General features: G+C 46.8%; 1 protein-coding gene across 2 annotated transcripts in view; it reads right to left on the reverse strand.

Annotated features, from left to right (window-relative positions):
* PIAS4 (protein inhibitor of activated STAT 4) overlaps positions 1 to 14,273 on the reverse strand; it is a 104,172-nt gene that overhangs the window by 49,391 nt on the left and 40,508 nt on the right. Inside the window, exons 2-3 of one of the 2 annotated variants that reach the window (XM_075352606.1) lie at positions 11,152 to 11,249; positions 4,637 to 5,078 (exon numbers count right to left, since the gene is read on the reverse strand). In XM_075352606.1, coding sequence (XP_075208721.1) covers positions 4,637 to 5,075 — 439 coding nt within the window. In that variant the 5' untranslated portion in view covers positions 5,076 to 5,078; positions 11,152 to 11,249. The remainder of the gene's footprint in view (positions 1 to 4,636; positions 5,079 to 11,151; positions 11,250 to 14,273) is intronic. The other variant, XM_075352605.1, reaches the window with a different exon arrangement.

Raw genomic sequence — 14,273 nt, forward strand, 5'->3', positions numbered from 1 at the left:
GGAACGTGTGCAATCCATAGGGGGCCATAGGCAGCACAGGGGAACGTGTGCAATCCATAGGGGGCCATAGTCAGCACAGGGGAACGTGTGCAATCCATAGGGGGCCATAGTCAGCACAGGGGAACGTGTGCAATCCATAGGGGGCCATAGGCAGCACAGAGTGATGTGTGCAATCCATAGGGGGCCATAGGCAGCACAGGGAACGTGTGCAATCCATAGGGGGCCATAGGCAGCACAGGGAAACGTGTGCCAGCACAAGGGGGCTATATTCAATATAAAAGGGCCATATCCAGATTAAGGGGCTAATTTTAGGATGGGGGGCTATGAGGGACATATACCCTATATGATTTGTTAGACGGACACTGGCATTATAAGATGGACCCCATTTAACATTAAAGGGAACCTGTCATCAGAAATTGAGCTTTAAACCTAAAAGTTTCCCCCTCTTCTGCTCCTGGGCTGCATTCTACCAAGGTTCCTGTACTTTTTGTGCCCCCTTTTAAACCAAATTAAAAACTTTATAAAGTTGTACCTTTTTGTCTGCCATTCTTGTAAATTCTCCATGGGGACGGGCCGTCTGGTGTCCGTTACTGTCCCTCCATCTGGTTTACGCCGCCCCCCAATGCTTCATTTCATAGATCAGGACGCCGCCCACTGCGTCCGAAGTCCCGTGCACGCGAGGACTGCTGGTGCCGTGGTCGCAGGCACGAGATTATGGGCGGCGCTGTGATTGCATCGCAAGTGCCCGCCTATAATATCGTGGCCACGCTCTCCCCTTTGCCTCCTGCGTTCTGCGCAAGCGCTTGCCAGATGACCCGACGTCACCTTTCCCATCTTGCCCTGCAGCAGGAAATAGATGGGAGGAGCGGATCAGGCCACCACAGGTTACGAGGAGACGCTTGCGCAGAACGCAGGAGGCAAAGGGGAGAGCGTGGCCACAATATTATGGGCAGGCACTTGCGATGCAATCACAGCGCTGCCCATAATCTCGTGCCTGCGACCACGTAACCAGCAGTCCTCGCGTGCATGGGACTTTGGATGCAGTGGGCGGCGTCCTGATCTATGAAATGAAGCATTGGGGGACGGCGTAAACCAGAAGGAGGGACAGTAACAGACACCAGACGGCCCGCCCCCATGGAGAATTTACAAGAATTACAGACAAAAAGGTACAACTTTATAAAGTTTTTAATTTGGTTTAAAAGGGGGCACAAAAAGTATAGGAAGCTTGGTAGATTGCAGCCCAGGAGCTGCAGTGGGGGAAACTTTTAGGTTTAAAGCTCAATTTCTGATGACAGGTTCCCTATAAAAAAAAAAAAATAATTCTCTTTTCCGTCACCAAATTTGGGGGTGCGTCTTATAATCAGGTGCATCTTATAAAGCGAAAAATATGGTAATCATCAGCAGCATTGGATAGGAATGGGCATACCGAGCATTATCAAAATATAAAAATCAACCAACCTGATCGGTAAACGGCGGAGCGCCAAAAAAATTCCAAAAGACAAAATTTTGTTTTTGGTAGCTGCAAATTTTGCGCAAAATGCAACAACAAGCGATCAAAAAGTAGCATATGCACAAAAATAGTACCATTAAAAACGTCAGCTCAAGACACAAAAAATAAGCTGTCACTGAGCCATAGATCCCGAAAATAGAGAACGCTACGGGTTTTGGAAACTGGTGCTATAAGTGTGCCACTTTTTTTGGACAAACTTTGTGAATTTTTTTTAACCCCTTAGATAGAAGTAAACCTATACATGTTTGGTGTCTACGAACTTGCACCGACCTCAGGCATCACACCCACACATCAGTTTTACCATATATTAAACACTGAATAAAACATCCCAAAAACTATTGTGCGATCACACTTTTTTGCAGTTTTTCCACACTTGAATTTTTTGTTGCTGTTTTCCAGTACACTATATCGTAAAACTCATGGTTTCATTTAAAAGTACAGCCCTTATAAGGCAAGAGTGACAGAAAAATAAGAAGGGGAGCAAAACAAAATAATAAAAAAAAAAAACCCTGAAAATTCACCCAGGGGTGAAGGGGTTAATGGAAGGTTGAGTGGAGAGAAAAAGGTGTGGGAGAAAAAGGTGCACAAGCAACTGGCATAAACCAGCCTTGATGGGTTTGTTAAGAAAAGGCCATTCAAAAATTTGGGGGAGATTTACAAGGAGTAGACTTGCTGCTGGAGTCAGTGCTTCAAGAGCCACCACACACAAATGTATCCAGGACATGGGTTACAACTGTTGTATTCCTTTTGTCAAGCCACTCATAGCCAATAGACAACACCAGAAGCGTCTTACCTTGTGCCAATGAAAAATAGAACTGGACTGTTGCTCAGTGGTCCAAGGTGTTTTCAGATGAAAGTAACTTTTGCATTTCATTTGGAAAAAAGATCCCAGAGTCTGGCGGACGAGTGGAGAGGCCACAATCCAAGATGCTTGAGGTCTAGTGTGACGTTTCCACAATCAGTGATGGTTTGGGGGGCCATGTCATCTGCTGGTGTAGGTCCACTGTGTTTTATCAAGACCACAGTCAGCACAGCCGTCTTCCAGGAAATCTTAGAGCACTTCATGCTTCCCTCTGCCGACAAGCTTTTTGGAGATGGAAATTTCATTATCCCGTAGGACATGGCACCTGTCCACACTGCCAGAAGTACCAATACCTAGTTTAATAACCACAGTATCTCTGTGCTTGATTGGCCAGCAAACTCACCTGACCTTAGAGAATCTATGGGGTATTGTCAAGAGGAAGATGAGACACCAGACCCAACATTGCAGATGAGCTGAAGGCTACTATCAAAGCAACCTGGGCTTCCATAACACCTCAGCAGTGCCACAGGCTGATCACCTCCATGCCACGCTGCATTGATGCAGTAATTCATACAAAAGGAGCCCCGACCAAGTATTAAGTGCATTTACTGTACATACTTTTCAGTAGGACAACATTTGAGTTTAAAATCATTTTTTCAGTTGATCTTATATAATATTCTAATTTTCTGAGCTAAAGACATTAACAGAAATAAACACTTGAAATATATCACTGTGTACAATGACTATATAATATACTAGTTTCCCTTTTTGTACAAAAATAACTGAAATAAATTGAAGTTTTTGATATTCTAATTTATAGAGATGCACATAAATATATTTATACATACACACATACATACACAACCCCCCCTCCCCCCGTTGTGATGCAACCAGTTTTGCATATATGTAGTGTTTGATAAAATAAGTCAAGCGACATTATACAGTTGAATTCTTGTGATTAAATGTTATTTACACAAAGCCATAAAGAAGAGCATTCTTAAGATTTTTTGTTTTGTGGCCGCCAGATTTGTTGCGTCCACAACGTAGCACAGTTCGATTCTAGTGACGAAAATTACAAAATTAGTTTAAAGTTTGTGTAAATTTTAAAGCACCACGCTAGCATTTAAATTTTTTTTTTTTTAATTTCCCGACTGCAGTGGTGCTTTAAATGCAAGTCTACTGCCCCCGGTCTGATACTCCCTTTCCGGCGGCTTCACTCTCTATTGCCGCTGCTCCATCGGGCTCCAACACTTTGTGACCTGCCGGCTACTCCAGCGTTCCACGGAGCGTGCTGGAGGTCACAAGTCAATACATCTCTATAGGAGTCTTGTTCTGGTTCTCAGAGATGCATTGAGCACTTGTGACATGACTTCCGCCTAGATTTTAAGCTCTGGGTACAAGATAGTCCCGTGAGACCAGAGTGGCGTCAATAAAAAGGTGAAGCTTCTGGAAAATGAGCACATGACGGGGTACGGGACTTAAATTTAGAACACCACTCCAGCACTGAAAAACATACGCTGAGTGGTGCTTTAAGGTTATGTTGAGGATTTTAAAATAACCTCATCCTGTAAGGGGTGGGTTTCACTCAGGATTTTGCACTAGATTTCAGCCTTTGCAATACCAAGGCTTACATTTGAAAGAGGAAAATTTCCACCCTCTCAAAACCTAGCCTTGAGAACTATGCCACATTTCTAAGTGAAGGTGTTTGCTAATATTATTCCTACACCTACAACAAATTGGGATAGGATCTTGGAGATGGGACTACCCCTTTAAGTCAAGTTACCAGGTATAGTGTCCCTTTCATTTTATCACGCCAAATAACGCAAAAACAAGAGCAATCCATCTTCAAATAAATATCAAGAATAGGGCTGCACACAAGTGATTTTAGCCTTTTATTAACCCGACATTTCAGCTTTAGTAAGCATGCTTGAAAAAAAGCTCACTGGAGCTGAAACTTTGCATGGGTTGATTAAGGGTTCATTTCATTGACGTGCTGCTTCACTCTCCAAATTTATTGTTAGTGACTGATGAAGTACATAGGTCATGCAAACCCTCTCTTTCAAATAGACTATAAAAAGGTATGTGCCCATAATCAGGACCCGCTGTGTCCAGGTCGGGGCGGGTCCTGACCTGCGGAGCCGCGAGTCTCCTCCACAGGAGGCCGCAGCTGCCCGTGCCCATGATCAGGTTTCAGGGCAGTTGCGGTCCTCGCAGCATCCAAAGTGCTGCAAATACTAATCGTGGGCACGCACCACAAGTATATCTTTGTATAAAGATTTGCTACAAAAAACTTTATAAAAGCACTCTGTAAAACACCAACTCACCTAGCTCCGTTGGCTTTAACAGTTCATCCACTACATCGAAAAAGGGCAGCTTGACAAGTCGAACATCAGGTTTGGTCACTATTTTGGGAGGTAAACGTGAAAGGCCATTAACATGTTTTCCATAGAGGGCTGGGTAGTCCATGTTAGCTGGAGAAAGTGAAGTCCTTGGGCCTGGAGTTCCATGGTCATAAGATGGGTGGACAGACAAAGCATCCGGTGACCGATGTGGTGGCACTGGGGCAGCAGGAATAACATCGCTGGCCTTTTTTGAATATCTAGTCTCATAAAGCTCCTTTATCTTCTTGAAGACTTCAGGGCTGCAGTCAAACTGCACCAGTTGCAATGCACGAGTTACAAGCTCATGTTTCAAACCACTTTTACTGCGCCCAACATATCCCAGAAGCATTTGAAGATCCGATACTCGAAAACTCATCACCATATTCTTCAAGGAAGAGGAAAAAAAAAAAAAAAAAATCAGGTTAAATGTCACATTTATTCAATTAAACCAAGCCTGGAAATAAAGGGCGGGCTACTTCAACTGAATATAGCTGTGCTGCAGTCAAGTGCATGTGATCTGTGGTGTGCTGAGAAAATGCTTAAAAGGAACCTGTCACCAGGATTGTCGTATATAAGCTAAAGCCAGTGCTGTACTGGCACTATCAGGCAGATTCTATACATACCTGCAGTGGTCAGATCAGATGTTTAAGTTTACAATCCAAGAAAGTGAAGTTTATAAAATTAGCTGCTTGTTGAGTGGCAGTCGCAATGGAGCAAATATATTCAGAGTTATCCCCTCCCCCTGTTAGAATTAGCATTATACAAACTATTCACTTTGTCTGTTGCAGAACCTGTGGTGAGGTCATACCCATGTGACCAGAAGGGGCAGGGCCTCAGCCACCAAAGCTGATACCAGGTCACATGGGTGTGACCTCACACAGGTCCTTCCACGGACAAAGTGAATAGTTTGTATAATGCTTATGCAAATTATAACAGGGGGAGGGGATAACTAAGAATATAAGCTCTGCTTCATTGCAACTGCCACTCAACAAGCAGCTAATTTTATAAACTTTACTTTCTTGGATTTCAAACCTATACATTCGAGCTGACCACTACAGGTATGTATAGAATCAGCCTGATAGTGCCAGTATAGCACTGGCTTTAGGTTATATACGAAAATCCTGATGATTGGTTCCCTTTAAAGGGAACCTGTCAGGTCTAAATTTGCACCCAGAACCACGAGCCGTTCTGGATATGCACCATATTGCCAATATGCACCATATTGCTTATTCCTGCCTACTGTCCCAGCCTATAGTAGCATAGATAAAGGGATCTTTAGAAAAAGTATTTCTAAAGATCCCATATGATATGCTAATGAGCGCGGGGACTAGTCACAATGGCAATAGTCCCCTTGGCTAGTCGGCCCCCTTAGCATGTAAACAAGCCCCTGTGGCCGTGCTAACATACTAATGAATGCGCACAGTCAAATTCATGATCGCACTCATCTCTCCGCTGCCACCACGCAGACTCTGAACTTCAGCTTAATGCACATGATCCCGGACATTCGGTTATGCGGACTACATGAGTTTAAAGCCAGGACACGTACACCCAGCTTCATAGTGTGCATGACCGAAAGTCCGGGATCATGCGCACTGAGCCGGAATCCAGGAGTCGGACACAATGGCAGTAGAGATGTGAGCATGACCATGCCTTTGACGCTGCGCATTCATTAGCATGTTAGCACGTCCCTGTGGGCGTGCTAAGGGAGCCAACCAGCCCAGGGAACTAACGCCTTTGAGACTAGTCCCTAGCCTCATTAACATATCATATGGGATCTTTACAAATACTTTTTCTAAAGATCCCTTTATCTATGCTACTATAGGATGGGACTGCTAGGCAGGGATTAGCAATATGCACTCAGAACTGCTCGTGGTGCTGGGTGCATATTGGCATATTGCACCTGACAGGTTCCCTTTAACTCTCTGGCATATATGGGTGTAACTGTAGCTCCTGCACCACGTAGACCATATGTGGAGGGGGCTCGGGAGCTGATCTCCCTCAAAGTGCAGTTGATGCTAGCTATATTAAATTGCTGCCATCTGTTTCTAAAAGCTGTTGCTGGGCAGTTAACCATATAAAAAGCTGTCATTCATTGATAGTGGCATCTAAATAATATTACAGTCTGTGCTTGCGTGCACTAGCTCCTTTCTCTCCTCCATGATGCAATCAGAGGGTGCAACAGAATTAATGATAGCTGGGGGTGGCTGAAAGCCCCTTTGCCGTCATCTTGGTCCTTCTCTAAAGCTCTGATATATGCAATTTCATTGGATACCATGACATAGCTGTTGCTTTGCAGCACTGAGGTCCTGGGTTCAAATCCCACCAAGGACAACACCTGCAAGGAGTTTGTATGTTCTCCCCATGTTTGCATGGGTTTCCTCTGGGTACTCCAGTTTCCGCCCACACTCCAAAGACACTCATAGGGAATTGAGATTATGAGCCCCAATGGGGACAGTGATGATCAAGTCTGGAAAGTGCTGCAGAATATGATGGGGCTATATAAGCAAAGCATAATAAATAAAACTCAATATACTGCAGGACTAAGCGGAAGCCACCAGGGAAAATCACTACTCGACTACTATACAGTGTGGTTTGGTCCCTGGCGGCTATTAAACTATATTTTTAATTGAAACTGTGCAGAATTTCAAAGTTAGGGTACGCGGCCACAGCGTTTGACAGCATGTTTTCTGTTTTCCCCTGTGTCCAAAACACTGCATTGCACAGTAGAAGCACAGTTAATGGGATTTATAGAATTCTCATGCCCATTACTTTTTTGCAGCATAAACGGACATACACCGTGGTTTCCTGAGCCACAGCATGTCAACTTATTCCTGCAGAGACGCGAGTCTGCTGAGCAGGGAGAATGGAGCGTAAAGGGAACCAACCACCAGGATTTTCGTATATAACCTAAAGCCAGTGCTATACTGGCACTATCAGGCTGATTCTCTACATGCCTTTAGTGGTCAGCTCAGATGTTTAGTTTTTGAAATCCAAGAAAGTAAAAAGTTTATAAATTCATCAGCTTCTTGAGTGACAGCAGCTAAGGATCAGATAATATCTGGGGGGGGGGGGGGATTCATACTTATCCCCTCCCACAGTTAGAATTAGCATAAGTATTAAGCTATGTGCCCACGCTGCGGAAAATGCGCGGATTTTGCTGCAGATTTCTCGCAGAAAAGCCGCGGATTTTCCAGAAATCTGCAGCACAGCTACTCCCCAGCCATTTCTATGGCATTTGGGAAATGCTGTGCGCCCACGCTGCGGATTTTTCCGCAGCGGAAATCGTGCGGAAAAATCTGCAGCATGTCAATTATTGTTGCGGATTTTCGTGCGGATTTTGCCTATTCAATTTGAGGTCATACTCATGTGACCAGAAGGGATGAGGTGGGTATCAGCTTTGTTGGCTGAGGCCCCGCCCCTTCTGGTCACATGGGTATGACCTCACAGGTTCTGCAAATCAAAGTAAATCAATTATATAATACTTATGCTAATTCTAACAGGGGGTGGGGATAACTATGAATTCCCCCCTCCTGCTATTATCTGATCCTCAGCTGCTGTCACTCAACAAGCTGATGAATTTATAAACTTTACTTTTTTGGATTTCAAAACCTATACATCCGAGATGACCACTACATGTATGTATAGAATCAGCTTGATAGTGCCAGTATAGCACTGGCTTTAGGTTAGATACAAAAATCCTGGTGATTGGTTCCCTTTAAGTCCGTCCAGAACCCTCCTAATTGTGGGCACAGACCGATGCAGTCTCTAGCAGAGAACACTCACGTCTCCGCAAGAGAAGATACGCTGAGTCCAGAACGCAGTGTGTGCGGATTGTGTGCACATACTTAATCATATCTGGCTGAAATCATACAACTAATAAAGGGAACCTCATCCACAGGCCACATGTACATAGTCAAAGTGGTTGTCCAATCCCAGAAGAAAAGTCTGCAGGCACTCTGACAGTGTCAAATCATGACATTGTAATGTGGGTATGTAGTCACCTGACGACATGTGAGATTTCCATACATTTCAGTCATGTACCAACTACAGTGTTGCTCCGTAAATAAGTTCTACCCTGAAAATAAGCCCTAGCAGGAATTTTTAGCGTAAAGCTTAAATACAAGCCCTACCCCGAAAATAAGCCCTAGTCACAGTTCAATTGTTCATGCAACTAAAAAAAGTTAATACCACAAGACACTTCATTATAGAAAGCAGACACCCCGAAAAGAAAGAAGACAGAAGAGCCCGTAATCATACTCACCAGACACCGAACGGGAGGACCTGCAGTGGAATACATCAAGTACCTGCGGTGGAACCCACACACATCAGATCGCACATCCACACATCAGATCGCGCACACAATCACCACATCCAATGATACCGATTGCTTCTGGCCAGCAGGGGAACCTGGGACGCAGTGCAGTGGAGTGCAAGGACCTGCGGTAGAACGCATGGAGTTCCTTCATGTAGTTACATTCTCCTTAGTACTCCTCCTTTCTTGGTGGACATCATATCACAGATCAGAGGGTGTGGTCAGATTCTGGATCCTAGTAAACCCCGTGCGCCTCATAACATCAGTCTGAGATCAGGAGGTATGCAGACTTCTGTCAGGCTACAGAATCTGTCATTTTGTCTCCTGCAGCAGGTGCAGTAGGGAGAGGAAGTGAGTGAAAGATGCTGAAGCAAAAATTAAGATGTTTTCTTTAGGGGAAACAGGTGTAAATCTGAAGGCGTGAATTTGCATAGATCCCTAGTAGTAGGAGGGTTCAGGCACCCAAGGCAAACATGGACAAAACCTGCAGCATGAGAGGGGCTGGCCACACAGCCTGTTCTCAGACTGCATGGAAGGAGATGTTATCAGGGGGCAGGCTGTTACTAGATAAGCTGGCCGCACCCCCGATGTGTGATTTAAAGCGCACCAATGACCAGGATTTCCCTATTTAACCTAAAGCCAGTGCTATATTGGCACTATCATGCTGATTCTATACATATCTTTAGTTGTCAGCTAGGATGTAATGTATTAGAAACATAAGCAAGTTTGTAAAATGAGCAGCTTTTTGGTTGGCATCCGTCGATCAGTTAATAGCTGGGGTGGGTTTTCATAGTGATTCCCCCCTGCCTTTTGTCCCTCCCCTGTTATTTATGCTAATTCTATCAAAAGTGTTTTACTAAATGGCTAGAAGGACCTTTGCTGATATACCCATGTGAGCAGAAGGGGCGGGGCCTCAGCCAACATAGCTGATACCATCAAACAACATTATTTTTCCTTTTTCCTTCACCCTATGATGGCACCACGAGAGAGAGGATCCACCCTTTAAGGGCAGGAAACCTACAGGTTAAAAAAAAGGGTGCCAACTCTCCCCGCATTAGTTTGTTTCCTGTCCTTGAATGGGGAACCTCAGGATACGATGGCCCTGGAGGGCCTTAGAGATTTTTTGCTTAGCCAGCCCCGGCGGTCGGTTATGGCAGTGGCACGGGTCCTGCTTCGGTCAGCACGGGTCCCCCGGATGCGCCACAGCAGGTCCACGGGGGCTTTGACTGTAAGCGAATGCAGGCTGCTGCCCCATCTTTGAGAGGGTAGCCACTGCCTTGCATCTCCGGCAGCACGAGTTGGCAGCTTCAGAGGGGGGCACCATCTTGGATGACACGTGTCCTGCGCATGCGCGGGACCTTTCGGCAGCACCATCTTGTGTGTGGCGGTGCGCTCTGGTTGCGCATGCGCGGTCACGCTGTGATGACTGTTCCGGCTGGTGATGATCAGACCCGGAAGTGAGTCAGGAGGCGCTGGAGGGGGCTGTCGAGCGCCCTGTCCATTTAAAAATGGCGGGGGTCCATGGGTCAAGTAGCATATGCTCCAGTCTGACCCCTCGAGTAAGAAGGACCAGGATCGGGATCAGCAGCAGCAACAAGGGCTGCAGCCGTTGTCCCCCTCTGCTCCTAGGTAGCCCGAGAAGCAGCAGAAGCAGCCTCAGCGTCGTCGAAGTGGCACTGGATCTGGTGGAACTCTCTCTAGTAAGAGTGGTACCCGGTCCAGTCAAAAGAGCCGTGACAAGCTCGACAGCAGAGGAGCATCTAGGGGAGAGTTGTCGGATGGCAGCGCACCTCTCCCCGGCCCGGTACCGCCTCTTTACATTGGACTGGTGAGTGATCTTTGGGAAAGTTCACTTTGTAAAGAGGTTTTTTTTTTTTTGTCTCCCCTCACCCTTCCCTGTTGTGTTAGGTGGAGAGGCCAAGGAAGTGTTCTTCCAAAATCAAGAAGAAAGAATGGAAAAAAAAAAATGGCTAGCCCATACTTGGACCAAAAGGCTTTGCAAGGATTGTATCCAGCAGACCCTTTCAGAGGAAACCCTGGGGATTGCTTCAGATCTCAGATCCGTTATTAGGTCTGAAGCAAGAAGCTTCCTTCACTTCTTGAGAGAACCCCCCCCCTGTAAGAATCGCAAGCATTCACCCCCTACCTCGGCAAGTTCAAGCAGATCGGAGGGAGAATGTGGTTCCTCTGTTTCTGCATCTTCCTCCTCTTCTGACAGTGATGTTGGAGAGCACCAGTGTTTTCCTGTAGAAAACACAGACAAGCTGATTAATGCTACTTTCACACATCCAGTTTGAGCAGTGCGGCTCAATCCGGCTGTGAAACCTATGGAACGGATGCGGCGAAAACACCGCATCCTTTGCATAAGTTTTTACATGCGGCCCGTCCGTTTTTTTCCGGTTGCGGCACGCTACTGAGCATGCGCAGTGAAAGAAACCGCATGCGGCGGCCGGATGCGTTTTTTCCGCATCGCGACGCATCCGGCATCCATAGGCATGCATTGAAAAATGCGCCGCAGCGGCCGGATGCGGCGCGATGCGTTTTTTTTTTGCCGGAGCAAAAAACGTTGCAGGCAACGTTCCATCCGGCCGCGGCATCGACTAAATCTGCCGCATGCGGCAAAAACCGGACCGAACGCAAGCCCATACGGCACAATACGGCACTAATGTAAGGCTATGCAAAAAAACCCGCAACCGGCGGAAAAAAAAACGGTTGCGGTTTTTCTGCAGAGCGTCGTATTGTGCCGCAGAGCAAAAACCGGATGTGTGAAAGTAGCCTAAGGCAGTCAGAAGTACGATGGGCATGTCAGATGAGAAACCGCAACGTTCTATCCAGGTTGCAATGTTTAGAGGGATAGAGCAGAAGAAACATCAGGCCTTCCCAGTGGTCGACAGAGTGCGGTCCCTAATATCCAGAGAGTGGAAGATACCCGACAAGGGGGGGGGTATATACCTGGCAACTTTAAATCGAAAATACCCCTTTGAAGAAGCTGCATATTCCTCCTGGGAAAGGGCCCCTAAATTGGATGTAGCTGTAGCCAAGGCATTCATAAAGTATTCGATCCCCTTTAAAGACATGGGGTCACTGAAAGACCACATGGACAGAAAAGCAGATCTCTTCCTTAAAAACGCCTGGGAGTCCTCGGCAGGTGCCCTATGTCCAGCTATTGCTGCTACATGTACAGAGAGATCTCTGGCAGTATGGCTGACTTAGTTGGAGTGCAAACTTAAGAGCAAAGTTCCACGGGAGGATATTCTGTCTTCCTTGCCTCTGATGCAGGGAGCAGCTGCATTCCTCTCTGATGCATTAGCAGATTCGACGAGATTGGCTGCCAAATATGCGGCGCTTTCTAACATGGCTAGACGGGCCTTATGGTTGAAATGTTGCCCAGGAGATCTGCAAGTGACAGCCAAACTCTGCTTGATCCCTTGTCAAAGAGTTTCTCTTCGGACCGGTACTGGATAATGTACTTGAGAGGGCGGGGGATTTATATATAAAAAAAAAAAAAAAAAAAAGAAGGGAATTTTGTTACCGTAAATTCCTTTTCTTCTAGCTCCTATTGGGAGACCCAGCCGATTGGGTGTATAGCTACTGCCTCCGGAGGCCACACAAAGCATTACACTAAAAAGTGTAAGGCCCCTCCCCTTCTGGCTATACACCCCCAGTGGGATCACTGGCTCACCAGTTTTAGTGCAAAAGCAAGAAGGAGGAAAGCCAAAAACTTGGTTAAACAAATTCACTCCGAGTAACATCGGAGAACTGAAAAACCGTTCAACATGAACAACATGTGTACCCGAAAAAACCCAAAAATCCTGAAGGACAACAGGGCGGGTGCTGGGTCTCCCAATAGGAGCTAGAAGAAAAGGAATTTACGGTAAGTAACAAAATTCCCTTCTTCTTCGGCGCTCCATTGGGAGACCCAGACGATTGGGACGTCCAAAAGCTGTCCCTGGGTGGGTAAAGAAATACCTTATGTTAGAGCTGCGAAGACAGCCCTCCCCTACGGGGAGGCAACTGCCGCCTGCAGGACTCTTCTACCTAGGCTGGCGTCCGCCGAAGCATAGGTATGCACCTGATAATGTTTGGTGAAAGTGTGCAGACTCGACCAGGTAGCTGCCTGGCACACCTGTTGAGCCGTAGCCTGGTGTCGCAATGCCCAGGACGCACCCACGGCTCTGGTAGAATGGGCCTTCAGCCCTGATGGAACCGGAAGCCCAGCAGAACGGTAGGCTTCAAGAATTGGTTCTTTGATCCATCGAGCCAGGGTGGCTTTGGAAGCCTGCGACCCTTTGCGCTTACCAGCGACAAGGACAAAGAGTGCATCGGAGCGGCGCAGGGGCGCCGTGCGGGAAATGTAGATTCTGAGTGCTCTCACCAGATCTAACAAATGTAAATCCTTCTCATACCGAGGAACTGCATGAGGACAAAAAGAAGGCAAAGAGATATCCTGATTAAGATGAAAAGAGGATACCACCTTCGGGAGAAACTCCTGAATGGGGCGCAGCACTACCTTGTCCTGGTGGAAGACCAGGAAAGGAGCCTTGGATGACAGCGCTGCTAGCTCAGACACTCTCCGAAGAGATGTGATCGCTACCAGAAAAACCACTTTCTGTGATAGTCTAGAAAGTGAAAACTCCCTCAGAGGCTCGAAGGGCGGCTTCTGGAGGGCAACTAGTACCCTGTTCAGATCCCATGGATCTAACGGCCGCTTGTACGGGGGTACAATATGACAAACCCCCTGCAGGAACGTGCGCACCTTAGGAAGTCGTGCTAGACGCTTTTGAAAAAAGACGGATAGCGCCGAGACTTGCCCTTTAAGGGAGCCGAGCGACAAACCTTTTTCTAACCCAGATTGCAGGAAAGAAAGAAAGGTAGGCAATGCAAAAGGCCAGGGAGACACTCCCTGAGCAGAGCACCAGGATAAGAATATCCTCCACGTTCTGTGGTAGATCTTAGCGGACGTGGGCTTCCTAGCCTGTCTCATGGTGGCAACGACCCCTTGGGATAATCCTGAAGACCCTAGGATCCAGGACTCAATGGCCACACAGTCAGGTTCAGGGCCGCAGAATTCCGATGGAAAAACGGCCCTTGGGACAGTAAGTCTGGTCGGTCTGGTAGTGCCCACGGTTGGCCGACCGTGAGATGCCACAGATCCGGATACCACGCCCTCCTTGGCCAGTCTGGGGCGACGAGTATGACGCGGCTGCAGTCGGATCTGATCTTGCGTAGCACTCTGGGCAAGAGTGCCAGAGGCGGAAACACATAAGG

This window comes from Anomaloglossus baeobatrachus, chromosome 1, assembly GCF_048569485.1.
Source record: "Anomaloglossus baeobatrachus isolate aAnoBae1 chromosome 1, aAnoBae1.hap1, whole genome shotgun sequence".
Classification (NCBI taxonomy): domain Eukaryota; kingdom Metazoa; phylum Chordata; class Amphibia; order Anura; family Aromobatidae; genus Anomaloglossus; species Anomaloglossus baeobatrachus.